This window comes from Leptopilina heterotoma, unplaced genomic scaffold (genome assembly GCF_015476425.1).
Source record: "Leptopilina heterotoma isolate Lh14 unplaced genomic scaffold, ASM1547642v1 Lhet_353, whole genome shotgun sequence".
Lineage (NCBI taxonomy): Eukaryota > Metazoa > Arthropoda > Insecta > Hymenoptera > Figitidae > Leptopilina > Leptopilina heterotoma.
Genome location: NW_025111035.1, coordinates 544,750 through 569,317, shown reverse-complemented (window position 1 = coordinate 569,317; position 24,568 = coordinate 544,750). Strand labels below are relative to the sequence as shown.

The following is a 24,568-nucleotide window of genomic DNA, read 5'->3' as shown; positions in this document are numbered from 1 at the left end:
TCAAATCTTCCCTCATTTTTTAACGGGAAAAGTGAGGTGTGAACGATCTTCTGCCTGCGCAGGCAGACAGACAGCCGAGGTGTGCGAGTACCTTTAAGGCCTACGCAGAATGAACACGGTTACGGGAACGGAGCATGAGAAAGAAAAGGACACAGACATCTTCTGTCATTTTCATTTGCATGTCCTGTTCCCGTATCCATATTCATTCTTACAATAGAAAACAATGTAAATCGATGTAGAATGCTTTAAGGAAAAGTTGTCTATTGTGGATTCAACCCCAGTTGTGCTTTAAGCCTTAGGCTGAAGTCCCATGGCAGCGTTTTGCGTTGCGTTTTGTAACTAGGCCATGAGTATGAGAGAGATGGAGATATACGTTCGCTATATTTGCACTTATGGCCTAGTTACAAAACGCAACGCAAAACGGTGCCATGGGACTCCACCCTTATTCAAGAAGAGTCTTCTTGCGCCTCTTTTTGACCCCTTAACTTAAGTCCTATACTCAAAATTTATCCTTTAAATTTTCCATCTGTAAAATTCACATATAGGTCTGTAAAGGTGCATTAAATAGTATTTGCAGTTTTGACAGTCGGTTAACCTATAGTAATTTAAAGAAATGAAATAAAATTTATTTTGTTATTAAAGAGACAGTGTCAACAGCTATTAATAAATAGATTTCTTGTGTATGACTAAATCGTTATTTTTAATTAAAACAGTAAGCCACAATGGGCGACCAATATTCTTATGGAGAAGACACTGGTGATGGAAATTTTTTTACAAAACAGACGGCGGTCGTTAAAAGATTTTTACCTTCTCTCTTTAATATAAAAGTGGTGAGTATTTGCTTTATTACAAATTAATAATATATTGTATAAATTGTTTGTACCAAAATATAAATTCCCAGACATTTAAATTCTAAAAGTTGTAACATGAGTAATTGTTATTCAATTCTTGTCAATATTATTAAATTTATTTGGGGTTTGCAAAGGTGCCTTCACTTGCACGTGTTTGTCACGTGGTCAAATGTCACTTGATTTAAATGCGCAAAATATTGGAAAAGCGAGATTGATAGTTTGACGAAAATGTTGCGAGAAGAATAATATCGGTTAGACCCAAACTACGATTATTGTATGCACTCTCATTCATTACAGAATTTAATTGTGTTGATTTCAAAAGACACCCGTACAATTGAAGGTGCCCTCAGTAATTGACGAAACGTCACCCAAGGTCCTTTGCTAATTACTATCAAGTGCAACAACTGTTTTTTCTGCTGGAAATTTCCTGCAAATCGATTATTGTCAAATGACTGAAAAATTTTCCTTCCATTTAATAAATTTAGATTACTTTAAAAACACACATGAATCGTCAAAAATTTGACAAACATTGAGATATTAAAAATATATAATAAAAAAGTTATAAAAATAATTTATTCTTAAAGGGGTAGTTAAGTTTTTAGGATTAAAAGTTAATGATTTTTTAATCATTTGAAAAAATCGCTTTTTAAGTTATGTGGTATTTATAAAAGAATCTACAAAGTGTACTTAATCAAATACACTAATGTTGAACAATCAAATTTAAATTTTTCCATTTTATTGCTATTAATGCAAGTAGGTAATGCAGAAAAAATTAAATATCTATTCCTTTAAAGTTTTTTCAAATTTTCTATTTTAATTGCACCCCTCATTAACAAATTTGTATAAGAAAATCCCAATTGTTGAATGGTTAGTTAAGTCTACATCGAATTAAATTCTTTTCGATTTAAGAAAACTGAAAATAAGATGTCATTCTTTTATTAAGGGGACTTTCTGGTGCATAATTGATAAAGAAAACACACTTTTTTATACTCTTGTTGTAAAAAATGTATTACAAATATTACAATTATTTCAAAAATTCCTTTTGGATATTGTTAAATATTACAAGAAGAGAAGTAAAACCTTTTTTCTTTAATTTTTTTAGTTCTTTTTCGCAATTGCAGGTAATGTCTTCCAAAAAGTGCTTTTTAATCAGGGAGACACTTTCCGGGCGCAACCTACTTTACATAAATGAGAAATTCAAACTGGATTCTCTTCAGAAGGGTTGTTTCTAGACAACAAACCTTAAAAACAATTTTTTAAATATTTTACAATTTTTATATACATTCTTAAAAATTAAAAAAAAAATGTTGTGTTTTTGGGTCATTTTATCCGAGTAGAAAATAATAAGGGGTAAAAATGTAAAATTTTAGACGTTTATTGTCTAGTTTTTTAGATAACAAATCAAATGGTTTTCAATTTCTTAAAATCGATTCAGTAAATTTTGAAAAAAGTGTCTCCCTGTTTTCAAAAATGTGTTTTTAATAAAGACGCGTTTAACGTTTTCATAATGTATATAAAAAAAGGTCATAAAAATTACTATAACTTTTTTCTTTTGCATCTTTTTTAAAAAATGTTTTGGGGCAGGAATTTTAGGATACTAAGGAACATTTTAAAAGTAAAAAAAGAAAAATCGATTTTTTTGAAATCCTTGACCAAAAAGTCCCCTTAAATATAAATAAATTTGAATTGTTTTTAATTCAATCCTTTTTATTGAGCTCTCTTCAATATGACATTTTAAAATTGCTGCAGCTTTATCTCCGATCTAAATATAGTGTAAAATAAAAAAGAGTTTTTTTAGTAATGTTATTTTGAATTGCGTCGCGACATTTGCCAAAATGAGGACACAATTTCCGAAAAGCATGTTCCAAAAATCCTTGAAATTGAGAAAAAAGTTTCGTTTATTTTAACGTTAAAAACCTGTTTTCTAAAATTAACCCATTTAGCTCGTTTTATTTTCTTCTTTTATCGCTCATCGTTTTCCACGTTGTCGAGCTAACAGATCTTATATCTTATTTGTATTTATAGGTTTTCTCTTTTAGAATCTGCAAAAAATCAAACTGTCGACCAAAAGAAAAAAGTTGGAACGGAAACAATAAGTGATATGCTTTTAAGTATTTATTATTAAAGTCACGCGGAGAAAAACGGATTAGGTGCGTGAGGCACAATCTAGATTATGCTCATTTTTATTATCTTTACATTGTATGTAGGACAATTGCGCACCTTTTAAAATATCTCATCCAGGAATATCAATACGGTTTTGTTCAAGTACAATCGGTCTATAAAATTTCAGCAGAATCCATCAAGTAATTTAATGCTTAAAAATTGTTAAAACAATAACTCTTAAAAAAATTTAAATTTTGCAAAAAAAACTTTAGGGAGATATTTATATTCGCAAAAACTATAAAATTATTGACACGACACATAAAAATATCGTCTCAAGGAAATTAGTGGCCGGCCCACTTAAGAAATTTTGAGCCTGTAGCAGACGGTACAAAAAAGTTAAAAATAATTATTTCTTGTGAATAAAAAGTGTTGTTGAATTAATTAAATACATTTAAAATTGCGTATTAAATGCAAAAATGTATATTTCTCTGAAAAAGCATAACTTTATTAAGTTTGACCGTTACTATGATAAGAATATCTCGAATTTTTAATTTATTCATACTAGCAAATTATTATTATGCAAATTACAAAATGTTTTATTTGTAAATGTCAACATCAAATTCTGTGTAAATTTAGATTATATAAAATTAATAAAGCATACTCTATTCTCCAAATTATAAAAGTCATAAACATTTTTTTAACAAAAATATTATCCTTATAAAATTTTTATTAAAAAAATTATTTATTCTCTACACCTGAATTAGTAAAAATGTTAACTAACAGTTAAAATTATAACACAGCCACACAAAAAAAAAAAAAGTTCTGATCTGGGGGTCTCACTATGTAGACTTTATGTTTTTTGGGTCGCTGAATCCGAATCCGAGGTCCATTTAACCCCATCAGATCAGGATTTTGACATAACCTCAAAAAACCAATATGGCGGACACATTTTTGAAAAGTTCATCGGATTCGCTTGAAATTCGTTACTCTGGGGTTTTTGGGGTCGCTGATTACGAAATTGATGTCGGTTTTTCAAAATTTTGAATTTGAAAAAATTTTGAAAAAAAAAAAAAAATTTGAATTTTGAAAAACCGACATCATTTTCGTAATCAGCGACCCCAAAAACCCCCGAGTAACGAATTTCAAGCGAATCCGATGAACTTTTCAAAAATGTGTCCGCCATATTGGTTTTTTGAGGTTATGTCAAAATCCTGATCTGATGGGGTTAAATGGACCTCGGATTCGGATTCAGCGACCCAAAAAACATAAAGTCTACATAGTGAGACCCCCAGATCAGAACTTTTTTTTTTTTTTTGTGTGGCTGTGTAATCTAAAAATCAATTTTTTCATTTTATGTAGAACAAAACATTAAAATAAATAGTTATTCATATTATAAGTACAGTACAGGGTGTGGCAAAAATATAGAAGAATTTTAGTCAAAAACACGAAAAAAAATTTATTTTTGAAGAACTTACCAATGACTACAGAAATTGAATTATGTTCCAAAAATTTGTAAAACTCTCGTCAAAATTTTAATTATTTTTATAAATTATAAATAATACAATTCTTCTCTTCATACTTTTAACTAACAGTTCTGTAGAATTAATTTTTTTTTTTTAATATTTTGAAGTTTTTATTTTATAATTAAAGAATTTCCGAATAATCGAAATTTGGATTTTTATAAAGTTTCTCCTGCTATTTTGGATAAATTATTTTGAAATTTTGAGAACTGACATCGAATGCGATACAAGCAACCTTAAAAATATTGTGGTAAAAAAACCCTGAATATCAGTCACTTTTAAGAGCTTTTTATACTTTTTACTTTTCAAATTTTTTCTTTCATTTTTTGCATAATTATTAAGGGAACGTTCACAAATGATGTCACGTTATGAGAGGCAGAGGAGTCCCTACTAAACGTGACACAATGTATTTTTTTTATGTAAAAGTCCGTAAATTTGCGTGACTAAATAATTAATTTGTAGTATTTCAATAATTTAGCTCAGCAATAAGTGAAGTGTTGAATTTCAATTGTTCCAAGAATGCAGAAATATAGTAGAAATTATTTAAAATGCGTATATTTGCCTCGAGGGATTTTTCATCGCGCTTCACACAGAGACATGGAAATGCAATAATGCATCTGCACAGAGAGACCTTCATGAATCATATTAATTCCTTTTGCATTAGCAAGATAAACAAATTACTTTGTCATGAACAGAATATTAATTGCACCACTTTAATACAACTTTGAGGATTGTAAAACACAATCCAAAACCTTTTCATTGCGGTGAAAATGTATACTAATGAAATTAATTTCCAGCTTGGAGACCAAAGTTCCGATCACAGGACACGAGGTCCAATACAAGATTTTTATCAAATTCGAGATGAGTGTTTATCAAGGGGACAATTATTCGAGGACCCAATTTTTCCTGCTACTGATTCTTCACTATATTTCTCGAAAAGGCCTGACAGATATATTGAATGGAGAAGGCCGATGGTAAATGGTTTTTACAATTTTTCGGTCCTCAATTTTCGAGTTTCATTTCTCACATATCAAGAAAGAGTATTTTAGAAAATTTCAGCTAATTTGTTAAAAAAAATACACCTTAAAAACGAGGTGAACTTTTTATTTGTTTTTTATAATATAATAATTTCTTATAATTGGTATTATAATTAACTTTTTTCTAAATTATCAGAATAAAGATATTCCCAACATTCAGTGAGTCTTTCCAAAATCGATTTGATTAAATGAGTATAATTATTTTTTTATTTATTAGGAAATTGCAGACAATCCTCAGTTCTTTGTCGAAGGTTATTCAAGATTCGATGTTCAACAAGGAGAATTGGGCGATTGTTGGCTGCTCGCTGCTGTTGCCAATTTAGCTATGCATCCTCATTTATTTCATCAAGTTGTACCAGAGGAACAGTCTTTTGAAGAAAACTACGCAGGAATTTTCCACTTCAAGTAAGTAAACATGCAAATATGAGTAGAGAATTAGTATTTCACTCAAATGCGGTGACTTGTTGAGAATAAAAGGACTCTTTGTTGTAGATTTTGGCAGTATGGGAAGTGGGTGGATGTGGTGATTGACGACAGACTACCAACTTACCACGGACAGCTTTTATTCCTTCAATCCCCAGAGCCCAACGAGTTCTGGAGTGCGCTGCTCGAGAAAGCATACGCGAAATTGCATGGCTCCTATGAATCCCTCAAAGGTGGTACCGCGGTGGAGGCCATGGAAGACTTTACAGGCGGCGTTACAGAAATGTACGACATGGACAAAACTCCGTCAAATTTGTTCAGTGTGCTGCTGAAGGCCTACGAGAGAAACTCCCTAATTGGTTGTTCGATTGAGGTAATAGCGATTCTCTAAACTTTAATAGGCAAAATAAGTTTTTAACCATTGGGAGTAAACCGAAAAAACGGAAAAAGGGTGTACATGGAGAATTAAAAAAAAGTTTTTAACCGCTTTTTTCACTACGCAGCCAGATCCCAGTGTCTTGGAGGCTAGGACACCGCAAGGTCTAGTTAGGGGTCACGCCTACAGTATTACGAGAATAAAGAATGTTCACATTGAAATGCCCCATCGAAGTGGCACAGTTCCGTTACTGAGAATCAGGAATCCTTGGGGAAATGAGGCCGAGTGGAATGGTCCCTGGAGTGATGGGTGCGTAAATAGTTTTACTGCTTAACAAATGGAACCAGTTTTCAAAAGCTAATTAAACTATCGGAAACAGGTCACCAGAATGGAGATTCATCCCAGACCACGAGAAGGAGGAGTTGGGTTTGACGTTTGACGTAGACGGAGAATTTTGGATGTCGTTCCAAGACTTCAAGACGTATTTCACAAATTTAGAAATTTGCAACTTGAATGCAGACTCTCTTACAGAGGATGACTACAACCAGGGCAAGAAAAAGTGGGAAACGAGTGTGTTTGAAGGCGAGTGGGTACGCGGTGTCACTGCTGGTGGTTGCAGAAATTACCTAGGTACTACTTGAAACCGATTTTTCTAAATAGATTTTATTTTCTTTTAATTAGTACTTGATTAGTTTAATACTTTGTGTTTGTAGAAACTTTTTGGCACAATCCTCAATACCGCATCACTCTTGAAAGTCCCGATGAAGGCGATGATAAATGCACCGTCATTATTGCTTTAATGCAAAAGAATAGGAGAGCGCAAAGAAGAATGGGTGCTGACTGTTTAACAATTGGGTTTGCTGTTTATCATGTGAGTGTTACATTTTATTTACTTTTTTAAATAGTATTTAAAGGAGAAATTTCACTGGTAGAGAAACTTAACTTGAACTCAGTGGCCAGGTTTTAGAAATAGAAGGCAATGAAATACAATTTGTGATAAACAATCATTTCTCTAAAATTCTCCAAATTATCCTTATTAATAAAATCAGACTTTTGTCTGTACATTGCATAGAATTCAAAATTTCTATTATATTCCTTCTTTTTACACTCTAAGGAATGCGAAAATACTATTAAGAAAATTATGTGTGTATGTGTATATGTGTGTATGTGTGTATGTGTGTATGTATGTCCGCAAATTTTCGACCGCGTATCACGGAAAAACGGTTCGATCGTTTGAAGTGAAACTTGGCAGTCTTTTAGGCATTAGCCTAACTTAAAATCCTAGAGATAGTAGATTAAAAAATATTAATATGGACGAAAGTTATGCCATTTTTTCAAAAATTCGAAAATTCGAAATTTTTAGTTTTTTCATATACTTTAGTGAATTGTACTTAAACTTGGTACAGGGTTAATTTTAGTGTTTCTTATGAAGATTTAATCGTCAGAATAATAAAATTTTGAATAACAAATAAAAAGTGTTAGATTTAAATATTGAAAAATTAAAAAGTTTAAAAATTGAAATTTTTTTGTAATTAATTTTTATACGGTTGTATTTCTTAGGTCAACAATAAAAATTTGTTGTTGAAATCATAAGTTTACTTTCTTAAAAGAATTCTATTAGGTCAGAATATTAACAATATCCATATAATTAATATGAGACTTTTGTCAGTAGGTTGCACAGAATTCAAAATTGCTATTATATTTTATTAATTAATGATCAAAAAATGAAAAACTCAAATTTCATTCTGATGACTAAATTGTAATAAAAAATACTAAAATTAACCCTGTATAAAATTTAAGTAAAATTAATGACAATAATTATTTCAAAAGATAAATTTTGAATTTTAAAAATTTTGAAAATATATAGCACTAGCTGTCATGTCGTACCCGTCTTCGACGGGTTTTAGTTTCTACCAATACATTTAACAATGTTTCTACCAATCTGGAAAATCAAAAATACCCGGGATAAATTAATTAATAATTAATAATTAATAATTAATAATTAATAATTAATAATTAATAATTAATAATTAATAATTAATAATTAGTTAATTAATAATAATTAATAATTAGTTAATAATTAATTAATTAATAATTAGTTACCATTAGCTATTTCGGTAGTATAATTATACTATTTGAATAGTCTCCACCCTTTAGCAAAAAATCAAAAATTATCAAAAATTCGAGAAACCGAATTTCTTAAAATTTAACATTTTTTTCTTCTCTTTTATATCATTAAGCTTCATTATTTTTGTACTCTTAAAAAATACTTTACTTATATTTAATAGTCTCCACCCTTTGGTAAAAAATCTAAAATTATGGAAAATTAGCAAAAATTCATAAAACCAAATTTTTGGGCTCTTCAAAAATACTTTACCTAATTTGTTATCTCCACCCTTTGGTAAAAAATCTAAAATTATGGAAAAATAGCAAAAATGCAAAAAAATGAATTTCTTAAAATTAAACATTTTTCCTTCTTTTTATGGCATTTAGCTTTATTATTTTTGTGCTCTTAAAAAATACTTTACTTATTCAATAGTCTCCACCCTTCGGTAAAAAATCTAAAATTATGGAAAATTATCAAAAATTCAAAAAACCGAATTTCTTAAAATTCAACATTTTTCCTTCTTTTTTATGGCATTTAGCTAATTATTTTTGTTTAATGTAGCAAATTTTTTACTTTACATACTGATCTTTAAATAAAAAACTTTAATAACTTTTCTTGAAAAGCTTGCTTAAAGATTAAAAATCACTATTTTCTTAGAAAAAAGTTGATCTAAAAAAACGAAAAAAAATTTCAAAATACATCTTTTTTAAAAATTTTATCGTAGAAATGGGTTGTATTTATCTGAAAAAGTTAGCTAAGGATAGTTTTTTCATTCATTTTACAAAAGATAAAAAATTTGCATTTTTTTTTTTTTGAATTTTTTGGAAAAATGTCATAACTTTTGTTCAAGTTAATATTTTTTAATCGGATAAGGCTATGATTGTAAGTTACTTTAATACCTAATAGACTGCCAAATTTCACTTTAATTGGTTGAACCGTTTTCAATTGATGCGCGAACAAAGTTTTGCATACAGACAGAGACAGACAGACAGAAATTTTTTTTACATTTTTAGAATTCTAATGTCTCAAAACGAAAAAATATATAAAAATTTTCAAGTTTGAAGCAATGTACAGATAGTAATCTGATTTTATTAATATAGATAATGTTCGTTCACATTAATAACTTTTAGTTTACTATAGCTACACTAAAAAAAGTTATATGATTCAAGTAATTATAATTATTTGAAAAATAATATCTTATTTAAAAAGTTTTTATTTCGATCTAATAAGAATTTATTTCGTTTAAATAATTTTATTTAGTTGAATCAAATAAATCTTAATTGGATTAATTAAATAAATACTTGACTCTAATAAATGAATTTATTTAACACAAATAATTTCTAAATTTTATATTTTTTCATGGATTGCTTCTAAACTTTCTATAGTTGAGTATTACATGTTATTTAGTCACATTTTAGCATAATTTTTCAAAAATACTTTCTTATAACGAAGATGTAAGTATAAAAATGTTTTGAATATCAAAAAATTGAAAAAATTATAATTGATACCAATTACTAAGAAGCTTAATTCAGTAGTATTTGTGGGCTCTCTGATTTAACTTTTAGAGATATCTTGATCAATGTAAAGACAAAAGTTAAACACGGTGTTTATTTTGGTTTAAAACAATTTCCGGCTTTGTCCAAATTTTTCCTGGTTTACTGGACGGGTTTTTTTTAATAATAATAATTTAATGTAACCGAGAAAAACTGGATCTACTTGCTATACAATTAGTTCGAATTAGACTGTACTATAACTCAAAAAACTGGAGGAAATTTTAGATTTATTTTAATACATTATATTGATTGAAGTACTACAAATTGAGAAATATTGTTTTCTGCATTTGAATTAGTTAAAAATAACTAATTTGATAATAAAAAGTCGGTCACTGTTTCAAATGGTATTATTTTCCTAATGAAATAGACAATAGTAACTAATTATTATTTTTTCCCTGTCAAATCAAATTCCCGGCTATTTTCCGGTTTTCTAGGTTGGTAGATACACTGTTAAGTGCATTATCAGAAACTACAACCCGTCGAAGACGGGTACGACAGCTAGTATAAAATATAATAAAAGCAGTTTATAGTCATTTTTATGTTATTTATTCATGTAATATATTGCTACCACTCTTAGTTACATTAATTTTCAAAGTTTGGTTAATTTATTTGGAAAAAATAAACAAAAATAGACGATTAAATCAATCATGGGTTGAAATTTCAATTAACTTAAACAAGAACAAATTTTCATATAATACTCACTGTATAAAGAAAATAAATATTTTTATGTGCAAAATTTTTTATTTAATATATTCGTAAAGATTGAAATTCAAAAGACCAACAAAGAATTAAAAGAGAATTACTTAATAAAATTTGTTGTGCTGAGGTTAATTTACAAATTGAAATTTCGACTTGTGCAAAACTTGCTTCTAAGTTTCGTTGATATTACTTCGCAAAGAAAGGCGGCTATCGAAATAGAATATCCAATCACTGACACACAAAGCAAGACAAATAGAAGTTCTTCTTTTGCAATAAATTCTGGTTTCGAAGTGTTACCGTGCAGACGTTCGTCATGCAGATAGAAGTCCTTGAGTAAGCCGAACTCTGCAGCTTTCAGTATGATTTTATTGAGGCGGTCGATATAGGGTGAGAAGGGCTTCGACCAGAAGGAAGTGACAGTGTATCCAAGTGTTTCTTTCAGTGTTTTCGCATCTATTTCACCGAACTTGGCTTCATGTCTGTTAACAGTATATTCAGCATTTTCAAACACACACGTTACGTTCTTGTAATTGGCCAAGAGTTGCAAGCACTTATCGGACATTCCATTTTGAATTTTTACAGATCTTTTTGACAGTTTTCGAATGTCAGAAAGTTTACTGCTAATTAGTAAATTCTTCATAGCCGGCGTCATCAACGATGTCAAACGCGATTTAACAAGTTCAGCAAGAGTTGAAATTTCAGGAGTCGGTCTGAAACTTATGTCGACAATTACCGAGTAGAAGTAGCCCGAATAGACAATGCATGCAATCAGTAGTGAGCCAAAAGCGAACCTCTCCATCCAATTCTCAGGCTCTTGGTCAGTTGTCATTCCTATTATTATTTGACTGATGTTCAAAGTTTGCCATATTCTCTTCTTGAATTTCAACAAAAATGCCGTGATTCGTACAGCGGTAATTGTGCCAATTGTTGCCAAAATCATGTACCAAAATTCTGATGAAACTTGAACTTCTTCTGTGAGTATTGCCGTCTGCGGAATAACGACTTTCACACTATTAAGTTTAAGAATTCTTAGATTCCTCACATTCATTGAATAATTACTATTGAATGTCCCGAAATTTCCACTAATCACGGGATCTATTTCTTTAAATTTGGTTTGAAAATCCTTCACAAACTTTTTAATTTCACTTTTGTTTTTTCCATTGTTCGCCTGACTGTCGGGATTCACCAAGGGCACTGTTTCAGCGTCGAAATTCATTCCTTGAGCTAAGACTTTTGAAAATTTAACCATTTTCTTGCACTCGAACTCGCATGAATCATTAGCAAGTGGACAGGTGAAGTTTAATTTCCGTTTGTTTAGATCCAGTAGTTTGTCTGGAAACCACTGACTTTCCGCCGACACCACCTGAGTAGAGTAATTGTTGGTGAAAGGATTGAATTGACTTAAAAGAGGTAATTTGTGGGAACTTGTTTCGATTTTTCCTCCCGACTCATCACTGTATGTCAGCAAAGTAATGTCCAAGTACTTCTTTTGCCAGAAGTGATCCAAGGTTTTCCTCATGTCTTTCTCAGTTGAGAGAAAGGAGTTCAGAACTAGACATCTTGGTTTCGATGATCCTACTAATAAATCATTCCTGTAAAGGAAAATGTCAATTTCCTTCACGGTGCTTTCTCTCGTCCACTCTAAGACAAACAGTGTAGTGCTTCTGGGTTGTTTAAGGAACATCAAGTGGGGCCTTTTGAGTTTCGACCTTATTTCTGTGTAAGTGACGCTCAGAGACGGAAAATGCAAATTGATGGCTGACATAAGGGAATTCATTATTGTGTCCATATTGTTCAATCGATCGTCGAGAATGAACAGTACCTGATGCAATTTGGAAACTTGTTCTAGATACTTGATCAATCCCTCGTAATGATGACTCGTTGCAGACATTCCCAAGATTTCGCTCGCAAAAATGCAGCTAACTAAGTACATGCTCACGAACTTCATCGTCACCACCACCGTGGCTTACTAACGTCGACTCATCGACTGCTTGATATTACAAGTGGGTATTAGCACACTCGTGAAAACTCGTGAAAGGGGTTTCTTGTTTGATTTACACTTGAGGAAGAAGTTGTTTCCCTTCAAGATCGCTTATGAAGATAGGGGAGCAGACTTTAATCTATTCAAGTTGTAAACATGTTTACTTGTTACAGTGTTGACCAAATTGTTGCTATGGTTATTAATTGCAATATTTACGACAATATTTTCCAAACTGCTACGTAAACAATTATTAAACACTTTCTATTTTCTAATAATAATAAATTGTTTCAGAAAAGTAATTATTTACATTTACGGAACGGAATAGAACAAATTCACTGCTTTTAATAGATTTCCCTAGAGACTTTTCAGAAACTGCGTAACTCTATTTTTTTAATTTAAAAAACCACTCTTTCTCGCATGTCAAACACTGTGACATGCATTATTTACTCTACTCATCGTAGCAAATAATAATATTTTGAAATGCCATGTTAATAAACGTCCCTCTAGGACAAAATAATTTTGCTTCCAATATACAAGGACAATTCTTTGAGATGACCATTCGTTAAAAACAAAATCAGCATATGAATGCTGTGTTAAGAAAGTTTGTTCAACATCTTTATCTAGTGAAATTTGCTTCACTTTTTGCGAGTTGCTATTTATAAATAAGTTGAAGCATAAATACTTTTTTCTTTTTGCGATATTTGTATTCGTTAGAGACAGTTGAAGATATTCCAATGCAATAATAATCCGAAAATAATAAGTTACAAAAGTCGTAACTTTTATGAAAATGAAAATTGATTTTTCTAAAGAAGGGTAATAAAAACAATAACAAAAGAAACTACAATTGTGAATGTAAAAAATGTTTGGTAACAATTTGTTAAAATAATGGAATAATGAGTATTTCTATTACAATAATTATTATGTACAATTACTACATGAATATTTGACTAAAATTCTATTATGTATTCAAATTAAGTAAATATGTTAAATAATATAAAGATAATAGGCCAAATTGACCTATTATCTTTATTATTTAATATATTTGTACCGCACATAAATTATGTCTTGAGATAAGTAACTGTGATAGAAAGATTGTACAAAATAGAATTAAACCTTAAATTGTTTTAGTTGGGAGACCCTGACAGACTACCGAAGCCTTTGGATATAAACTTCTTTAAATACACTAGATCAGCAGCAAGCACGCCTTCATTTATTAATTTACGAGAAGTCACTTGTAGGTTTAAATTGTCGCCAGGAGTTTATTGCATTGTTCCCAGCACTTTCGACCCAAACGAGGAAGGAGAATTTTTGTTGAGAATATTCTCTGAAAACAAAAACAACTTGGAGTAAGTGGCTTTTCATTTTTTCGGTATACTTATAATCCTTATAATTTTAATTGATATGATGATTTTTTAGTTTAGTTAAAGATTTTATTGACTTTTTGTGTAACACTCTAAGTGTTTAAAATTATCCCATCTGTTGAATTGTATTTAAATGGAAAACTTTGTTCCCCAGGGAGAATGACGAAGAAGTTGGTGTCGGCGAAGTGGATGATAGGGTAAGAATAATCTTTTCAGAATATTCTATTTGAATCCTTTGTTTAAAACTATTTTTTTAAATTTATAACTGAACAATATACTATTTTCTTTAATTTTATTTTTAAAGGTCCATGATCAACCTCAACCTGAGACAAATGAGGACAAAGTTAAAGAATTCTTCAGAAAACTTGCTGGCGATGACATGGAAGTTGACTGGATGGAGCTGAAAGAAATTCTGGACTACGCAATGCGCAAAGGTAAGGTTCCATTTATTAACGTAAAATCATTTAGCACACTACCCGCACTACTTTCACAATAACACCGTTTTTTAAACTATTAGAAAATTTAGTGTTTAATCGAATAATAAATATTTATCAGTAAATAAAGGAATCCACTGACTTTTGTCTGTGAATGAGGGTTGAAAAATAAATATCTGCTATTATTTAGTCAAATACTTTAAAAATTGATATCTTTGGAAATTACTTTTAACTTTACCCCTCGTATTCAAACAATTGTCTATTTTCTATAAAATTCTGTATCAGTTCCTATGGAATATATTGATCTAAATAAAATCTTTTTGGCACTCTCAAGACACTTTTAGACTGAAAGAAAAAACTTTTTTTAGTCATTTAAAATAATTTTTTTATGTAATATTTATCTAATTGTTTACAAAGTCGCCTAAGAAAATCGATGTCATTGGCGTACAAGTTTTTTCAAAGTCAAATAATCTGAAACACATGAACATGATTTTGTTGAAAATTAGTTTTAGTGAATTATTGAGCGAGGAATATATTTAAAGCCATAGTTACGTAGTACTTAATTTATTTACAATTTTATTTTAACTGCATGTTGTAACTTGCTTTAATTTCCTAGTAAAACTGCCATTTTATTTCTTAAACGTTAAATCACATTAATATATTGAATGAATTATTTCACAGTCGTAATAAAATAAATTTCTACCTTATTTGATTATTTAAAACAAATTTATGTTTGCTGTTTTCCGCTTTCAAAATATTGCCTTAAATCTATATAAATAACTAGTAAAATGTCACATATTCGGATGATAGATGTAACTTTAGAGAAAAGTCCATTGCGAAGTGCGTAGTCTAAGAAATAAAGTGTTTATTTTTGTTGCTCTGTGCTTTTAGCTTTATTCTTTTCACATCATAATACTTTTTCTGAAGCAGTCTAATTCTTTTAGAAATGTCCGTAAATTATCTAAGTCATCTGCTTTAATTAAATCACCTTCCCTATATGCCATATGTTGAACCTACAGATTCACTCAAGTCGTAAATTTTTACGGTCATTGATTTTTAAACATTCTTTCATGAAGTCAAAGATATTGTAAATACGTTTTTCAATTATTTATAAGGTGTTAAGTTTAATTTAGTAAAATAAGAGTTTGAAACAATTTATACATTTTTCAACAAGTTGGTGATACGCTGCAATAGTTTTCGTTGAGCTACTTAATTTTGAATTAGCACAAATTTGCGAATTTCAGTTTGCAACACTACATGATATTCCAAATGATGGCAGTTTATTTTTGAATATTTTCTGTGAAAATAACTTGTACACTCTCACCACTTAGTGACGATTTGTTTGTTGAATTCAAGACACGTACGCTTTGAACTGAATTCGAATTAGTTTAATCTGATTACATTGTTGTATATTGATAGTAACTGCTATATGTTGAGGATAGAATTACCGCAGACTACGCCTTCTCGAAGTGAAACGAATGAAACCTTTGTGGAAAACGGTTCATTCATCGACACTCTCATCTCCCTGCTATGTGGTATTGTTTGTAATAATGAGCAGTACAATAAATCAGTAGGTAAAGTATAATAATGCAACAAATCCAAATATCTCACGTGGTTACTCCGATCTACAGTAACTTTCTTTTGCAAGAAACGTTGATTCATTTTTTATATCTGAAATAGAAAATTCATTCCTTCTCCATTTTTTACTAAATCTTCCGCTTCAATATTATTAATGGATGCTTTATTTTGTTGTGCATGGTCTTTTCTTTTATATTAGAAAACTTTCAATTTAACACTACCTAATTGCTAATGAATTTGACCGATCGTGAATTTTAAAAATTCTCATTTACTTTCTAGAAACGCACAATAAAGGATTCAGCAAAGACATTTGCCGCAGTATGGTGGCAATGTTGGACGTTGATCACTCAGGAAAACTGGGATTTGAAGAGTTTAAATCTCTGTGGAATGACATTAGAAACTGGAGAGTACGTATTCTGCATTTTATTTATTTTCTAATTAAATTACTAAATTAGAAGAAATTTAGCACAATGGAATTTTACTTTAACGTTACTCTCTACCTAATCGAATTACTTTATTTTAGGCTGTATTTCGGCTGTATGACAGAGATGGTTCAGGGTATCTGAGTGCATTTGAGTTGAGACAGGCCTTAAACAGTGCAGGCTACAGACTCAATAATCACATACTGAATATCCTAGTACATCGTTATAGTACCAAAGAGGGGATGATTTCATTTGATGACTACATTATGTGTGCAGTTCGAATGAAAACTATGATTGGTACGTAATAGTAATACAAATTCAATGCACACACTTTAAGTAAATGTGCGGATCTAGATGAGGACATTTAATAATGTACTATTTCTTTCTTTGTTTCAAATGAATATTTGTAAGCTTACATTCTTTTTATTGTTTACTTTGCACTTTATAATTGACTGTTTTGCAGTTCATACCGGTTTAGGTCATTCTTGTGAAAAGCACTCAATTTTTGTGCTAGATTCGCAACGTCAATTTTAAAATTCCTGTTTTTCGGCTTTACATGTTTGTTTATTTTTTAATTCAAATAAATTAAAGAGAATTTTAATTCTTAAGCTACCTTTTGCGTAGGACTTTCGCACATCACGCACCATATAACAACTTCAATATTTATAAAATAAATATTGAAAATAAATCATATAAAGAATTGTAATAAATTTAAAAAAGCAAATCCTTAAAAAAACAAATTATTGGTTCAAAATGAAGCGAAATTGTTTCAACTTGTCGCTTTTAAATAAATTGAAATAATCCATTGCGTCCTGGTCTCCTTACTATATATAGTGAGACGGATTTTTGTTTTCTTTACAATTCTCCTTGCATCCTCGGATGAAACGCAGTTTAGTTAATTAATGAAATAAGTGTGCAATATGTCTGCGAAAAAGATAGCTTAAAGATACCAAGATTTATAAAAAGTATTAATAGAAATAGAAAATGTTTTTAGTATGTAAGATTTTTGGAAATTTTGTTTGTACCACTTTTTTCCGTTGGCGGTTCTCTGAAAGAATTGCTGTTTTATGTTTGTCTTTGACTTTTACAGATTCTCCAGACCGAAATTTAGATTTTCTAGACCAAAATCCCGATTTTCCAGATCAAAACTCCTTCAAAGAATATTAATTTCTTAACAGCTGTTTATATTTCGTAGGTATACGTTAATCTAAATTTTGAGTTTAAAACAAAAATCATCACATAATTTCTTTTGTCACTTACTTCTTAACTATGTCTTCCTTTAAAAAATACTCTAATCTAAGTAATATTCTAAACTTGACGAATCATTCTTTGATTAATAAGTACAGATAATTATTTTAAGTTGCACTTATTTCCAAAAGTTTCTATAGATATGAATTTGAATGTACAGCCCTGTGGGTTAAAAGTTGTAAAAGTTCAGAAGGGATAGCTTTCTTCTGAAAAAAAGTTTCAGTTTCTTCTCAAAAGCGCTGAAATCTAGTTTTATATGCATTCATAATGCATATAAAACATGATATAAAACTATTCATGAAAGTCCTTCACTATTATTAAGTTCAATAATACTTGGAATTTCTTTTATTATTTTTGCGGTGTTGGGAAATAAATATATGACAGCGCATTTTTTAAAAATATATTTGCAAGTTATTATACCGGAGATTTCGGGTCCGTGAATAACATGTTTTTAATTACTTGCTGGATTCCCTTGGTGGCTTTTAGATTTTCTTTTACAATATCAAACTACCTAATTATTTTCTTCTTCATCGAAAATTTATTTCTATTGGAGGTGCATCATCCTTTATTAAACATCTTATTGAAGTTATAAATTATCGGTACTTTTTAATCTACTTAAAGATTTCCTAACAAAGATTTTTTATTGGGATGTAAACACGACTTTTCTGTTGTTTTCAATTAGTTCACTAGTTGTACTTAAAATGTTTTAAACGCAATGCTTTAAACAATTTTTCAAAATTTCTAAACTCTAAACCTAAAAAATCCATTAAAACTTTCCTCACTAACTTTCCTGTCACCCACCAAGTCAAATAATCTGTAATGAGCACATTAGACAGGTATTGGTTTATAATTTTTGGTGAAGCTAGGTTTACTTTTAATTGTCTGGAAAGTAAATTAATCAATAAAATCTTAGATAATGTGTTTTTAGTAATTCATATTAATTTCAATTGTCTAATTCATCAGCTTCATTCCCTCCCGGAAATTGATGCAATTCGCTGTTACAGTTTGTTATGTAATTTAGTTTAGATATTCTTTTCAAGTTTCATCAATTTTCAGGTAGGAATTTATGTTTATAATATAATTTTTTTTTGTTCGTACATACATTTTTCATGTTCTTTTCCAATAATTAAAAAAGAAGTGGTCTAATATGGCAATTGGATTTCAATTAATTAAGATTAATTTTGAATGTAGTTCGCTAGTCTATTTTTCAGAATCATAAAGAAGAAAAAATTCGGAAAATATAAACATTTATTTTTCCGACAAATATTTGTAAGCCTGATATGAAAATGGCAAACGCTTGTTGCGAATTGAGTTTATGATAACTAATTTCTACTAATTAATGATTTGAAATTTTCTTTGAAGATATTTTTCGAGAAAAGGATCCTCATCACAGCAATTCCGCAACTTTTACATTGGAAGAATGGGCGGAAAAAACACTTTATTGCTAATAAGCTTCAACGAAAATTCAACAACATAAATACACCAGTGAATTCATCGAAAATAGTTTAAGACAAAATTTATTATTACTTTCAGAAATAATTCCCGTTCTATTTTTGAAAGAAATTAAAAATTAATCATGAAGGACGATAGAGAAATGAAACAAGTATGGGAAAATAATTTGAAACTACTGACAAAATTGTGAACAAAACACCCAAAACTTGATGACTTACTTCGAAGAGGAAGTTGAAGAAAAATTATTTAAATGTTCATTACTTGATGACTTTCTCGCAGAAGAGAAACTCAAGCTATTAGGGAAAGGAGAAGCTGCAACCCCACTTCCCTAAATGGGGACCAATAAAAATATGGAGTTTCATCTTCTTATCCTCCTTCATAGAAATTAAATTGAAAAGCTCTCTTTATAAATATCTTAGTCGTATACACATTAGACATTACACACCTATCCATCGGATTCAGTGGGAGGTGGTTTTAATAATTCATTGGAAAATAATCTACTGAAACAACTAAAATTAGTATGCATTATTAATTTTTTAGATTCCTCGCATGAATCAAATTTTTATCTATTTTTAAGTCTAAAAATATGGTTTTGGAAAGTATAAGCGTGGAACAAGAATGTAAAATTTTCTTTTCTATAGATTTTTTAAAGTGAATTTCCTTCTAAACGTTAATGATGTAAAAAAAGTAAAGTCATGGATGTTATGTTGTTCTAGCTGCCAAGTTTCTCTTTTAATAAATAAGTGTTCTTCGCATGATTGTAATCCGTCTTCCTGATTATTCTATGGAGATAAAAATGTACTTGTATTATATGTATCTCTGCGTTTTGAATCTCAAAAAAGTTTAAAGTTTGTTGTGTACGCTAGCTTATGCATAAATTAAAATCGAATTCTATTAATTCAATGTTGCAGTCAAACAAAGTAAATTATAAAAAATGTTACAAGTTTCTCGCAAAATATTCCATGTGTAAAGATTCTGCACATAATTTATTATATTTACATAACATTAAAACAATAATTATTATTCTTTTACTGCAAGTATACCATGACGAGATGCGGTGCTTCAATTATGTTTTTATTATTTAAATTTAATACTCATCAGCAAACGTATTTCAACTTAAAATAACGTTGAAGAGTTTATTGCGTGTTAGTGCCTTAAAAAATATTGTAACTACCGGAAATATATTTGAAAGAAAGTAAATTCAGTGGATTTAACAAATGATGAAGGAGTTAATTACTTTGAAATGTGAGTCAGCATTTATTTTTTATTTACTTTTTACGAGGCGTAGATTCAAATATATTTTTACTGGTTATACGTTAATATATTTTTACAGGAAGTATTATTTTATATAATACCTAATAATATGAAATACTCAATAAATAAAGATTTGGTAACGTCAGTGCAAAATCGACACAAGTCACAGAATAATAGAGAATTAATAGATCCAGAATAATCCTGACTACAATTTTTTAATATTATAATGACTCTGGAGTATTTTGACGTCAGTCGTCCAAAAAAATAGAGAATTAATGTACTAAATTAAGCAATAATGCAGTTGATAATTACAATTGAAAAAGCAGTATCTTTTACGTTTCAACGGCACAGACGTTTTCATCGGAAACGAAAGATTTATTTTTCAGAATTATAAAAAGATACAAAAATTATTTTTTAAGAATTTTATTGTAGAAATTCATATAGGTATTTGCAAAATAATTTTTTAAAATAAATTTGTAGTTTCTGATGAGATGAAGACAATGATTTTTTCTATATGCTTTATGACTCACAATTATTGGTGTTATCAACAATAATTTAATTGTTTTTATATAATGCACAAAAAATGAAACAATATATTTAATATTCTTTTTTAGAAGCAATTTATGACTTGTGTCATTTTTGCTTGGATTTTGACACATTTTTTCAGCATTGAATAATAAAATAAATATGTAAACTTATAAATTTACTAAAATTTGGAGAAATATTATTGTTTAAAAATAAAAAATATAACCTACTACTTGATTTCTTTTCTTTCCGCAACTTTCACTTAATACATTTAATAATCTGCAACTCATACAATATTATCGCTGTTTGAAAAACGGAAACTTTAATAATTGTTTTCTAAGATTCAGTTGTAGGTATATTTATTTTTTTTGAAAGAAAATAATAGAATTTGTCGCACAGTTATTAAACAATTTTCTTTTTGAACTGTTTGGACAGTGAAGGTACCTATAATCAGTTAGGTATTAGAAACATAGGTAATAAAAATGTTTAATTTTAAACATATATTTATTATTCGATCAATTTCTGTGATTTGCACACTCATATGGTCGTTGGACATTCTTAACATATAGAAAATTCACAATTGTTATTTTTTGAGCTACATTCAGTAAAAATAATCTTATTTAAACGGTAATTAATGGTTATCTGTTTGTGCAAATTCGGAAGTATCAAAATATTTTCTATACGTATCAAAGAAATCATTCTTCTCACCCATGCGTTTATTTTATTAAGCAATATAAAACGATCTCTTTTTCATAATCTCTCAGGCCTTTCGTAGAACATTTCGTTCGTTTAAGGCCGTTTTCAATGTGTTTCTTTTTTCATTTTTAGGTAAGAGTTTATAATAAATTCGCATTTCACTCAATATTATAATATGTCGATACCTCCATGCCTCCATGTATGTAATTCAAGTGACAGTTGAATAAAATCTTTTTTCAATTTCCAACTAAATTCAAATTCTCTAGATTCCAACACAGTTTCGGAAATGGTTTGCTCTACTTTTAGTTTGTAATTTATAATTTTCAAGTATTTTATTTATGGAAGAAATTGCCGCCCTAAGGAAAAAAAAAAAAAAAAAAAGCATCTGTAAACGCTGTAAACGCTGTAAACTAAAAAAAAGTTACTACCTACTTGAAAGAACATTGACTCACAGTGGTATCGAATATACATGTTGTAATGAAGAATGTTTCAATACGTAAATCAATATATACATATTATTTGTAAATTATCATTTAAGCTGGAGAGTGTTAAATATAAAATATTTCATTTATAAAAAGCAATAAACTTTCCCCAAAAATGTTTTTATTATGTCGTAGCGATGAAATGGACGGGCTTAATTTTTCCAGCAATCTATTAATAACAAAATAATGTTAAGTTTAGTGATATCCATAAGAACTCATTAATTAAGCAGCCATTTTATTATACATTTATTCACGTCTATTGTTCCTTTTATCCCTCACACGTCACACCTTCTGCGCTCCAAATTAAATATCTATGAATTTTTGTTATAATGTTCTTACGCTTAGGTACACTTAGGTTTTAATTAATATTTTTACACTTATAAGCTCATTACAGTTATTTATGGAAACATAAACATTTCCCTTTATAAGTGCGATCGATCATTGTTGTAATCTTTGCACGGCATTTAATTAATATTCAATCCCTGTTTCTTAACATACGTATGTATCTACAGTGTTTGACTAGTTTCTAGAAACATTTATACATTCAGTAAACGTCTTATTAAACTAAAAATGCATTGTAAAATTGACATTAAATTATACTTTCCATTTCTTCTTTATAGAATAGATTCACGTGTCAAACGTTTTAATATAAGGTAGGGTTTCCTCTCAACAAAGCTTGTGTTTCAAAAGAATTACAGCGCATTAAGTACCAGAGCAAATTTTTTCATCAATTTCATACACAATATGCTTGAAAAGTAATTTCCAGGTTTATTTCACTTATAGCACCTTACAACAAATTATTTAATTCCTGGGATTGTGTATGATTATTCTTATGTTTTTCACTATTGAGAACTAAACTGAACTGACAATGGTCGAAATCGTCCATTCCTTAAAATAAAGAAATAAAATTAATTTTTTCCATTACTCAAATTCATAAAAGTTCATTGTACGAAACCTACAAAAACTACCATACGAAATCTCAGAAATACAAATACTGTTGTGTCGTATAATTTATTTTATAATTATTTTCTAAATTAAAGTTTCAAAGAAACGTTAAGTATTTTCATTTAAAAGAAGAAAATAACCTTTGTTTACTTGCATTGAGAATGCGCTACCATTAGTTTGAAAATCTGCCTTTCACTTTGACGGATATTTATTTAAGGAAACAGGGCTCTACAACATGAGGAACATAATAATTTTATGGGATAAAGACATTTAGAACCATTCAGAACGGAATCATGAAGAGCTTCTCTTTAGTTTAAATTCAGTGTGGACTACCATTCGGAATAGAGCTAGAATCTTATTTATTATCAGTTGCACAATTCAATGTAAACAAATCACCACAGAAAACATTTATACTAATTTGCAGAACAATTGTTACAGAACTAAATAAAGAGCTTGCCTTCTATTTGTCGTAAAACTAAAATCCATACGAGTTACTTATTGGTGCGTTACTTCTGCAGTCATTGATTCATTCTTCAATGGCGAATCACAAGAGATTCTTACAAAATACGTCTTTGGTTAATTAAAAAAAGTTTAATCATTCGATAAATAGAATTCATTTCAGTATAAATAGTTCTAATTCAATAAGTTTTTTTATAAAGCGCGAATTCGTATTTTTATAATAAAATATTATCACCTAATTAAGCAGTGGAACCCTGATTAATCAAACTTGCAGAGAAACTCTTTCAGAATTGAGGTAAACAAAATTTTAACGAATGGAAGGTTTTTCAATCATTCAATGTAAATAAAACAGAAAGATTTTACTTACTTATCCCTACTTTGAACAAGTTTCGATAAATCAAGGTTCAACTTTACCATGTATAATATTACTCGAAAGAAAATTAGAGTCTTATGATTAATTACTAAATCCTATAAGGTCGATATTAAAGTATAGTTATTAATCAATTATATAAACTTAGACTAAGCATTATAAAACGTCATCTTTTATACAGAGTAAATACATCAAAGAAATTATAGGCGTGCAATTTTCAGCTAATCCAAATGAAAATACCGTCAATAACTATATAATAGCTGTCATTTTCGATAAGAAAGTAGAATATTCTTTCAATTATTGTTAGAAAGACAAGACATGTTTTTTCTGTCTTTTCCATTAGCAGTCAAGTCAACTGCAAGTACAGTAAAAATACCTAATTATTCAGAAATTAATAAAAAAAATGGAAAAAATTTACAAGTTTATAAAATAGAAATTTAACTTGTCATAATTTTCAATAAAACAAACTGTTATCAAGAGAAAATAATTTTTACAGAATTATTTGGTAATATATAATTTTCGTTTATCCGACAATATATATTTTATTAAAAGTTTTACTAACAGAGCTGAGTTCTGTTATAGATAAGATATCTAAACTTGAAGAAATTTATAAAATAATTTAGTCCTGAGATTAAATTTGCGACGTACAAAAATTCTATTATAATAATTGATTATAATGCAAAATTTGTCAT

General features: G+C 29.2%; 2 protein-coding genes across 2 annotated transcripts; both read left to right on the top strand.

Annotated features, from left to right (window-relative positions):
- The first annotated feature begins 432 nt into the window (after nt 1-432).
- Nucleotides 433-14,000, top strand: LOC122505336 (calpain-A-like). The gene is made up of 8 exons (XM_043616855.1): nt 433-830; nt 5,272-5,448; nt 5,729-5,916; nt 6,004-6,307; nt 6,438-6,619; nt 6,690-6,940; nt 7,024-7,181; nt 13,779-14,000. Exons 1-8 carry the CDS (start codon nt 723-725, stop codon nt 13,998-14,000), a joined length of 1,590 nt encoding a protein of 529 aa, XP_043472790.1. The 5' UTR covers nt 433-722.
- A 316-nt stretch (nt 14,001-14,316) lies between these two features.
- LOC122505340 (calpain-A-like) lies at nt 14,317-20,363 on the top strand. Its single transcript, XM_043616862.1, has 5 exons — nt 14,317-14,445; nt 15,865-16,019; nt 16,303-16,430; nt 16,547-16,742; nt 19,056-20,363. Exons 2-5 carry the CDS (start codon nt 15,875-15,877, stop codon nt 19,139-19,141), a joined length of 555 nt encoding a protein of 184 aa, XP_043472797.1. The 5' UTR covers nt 14,317-14,445; nt 15,865-15,874; the 3' UTR covers nt 19,142-20,363.
- Nucleotides 20,364-24,568: the final 4,205 nt, after the last annotated feature.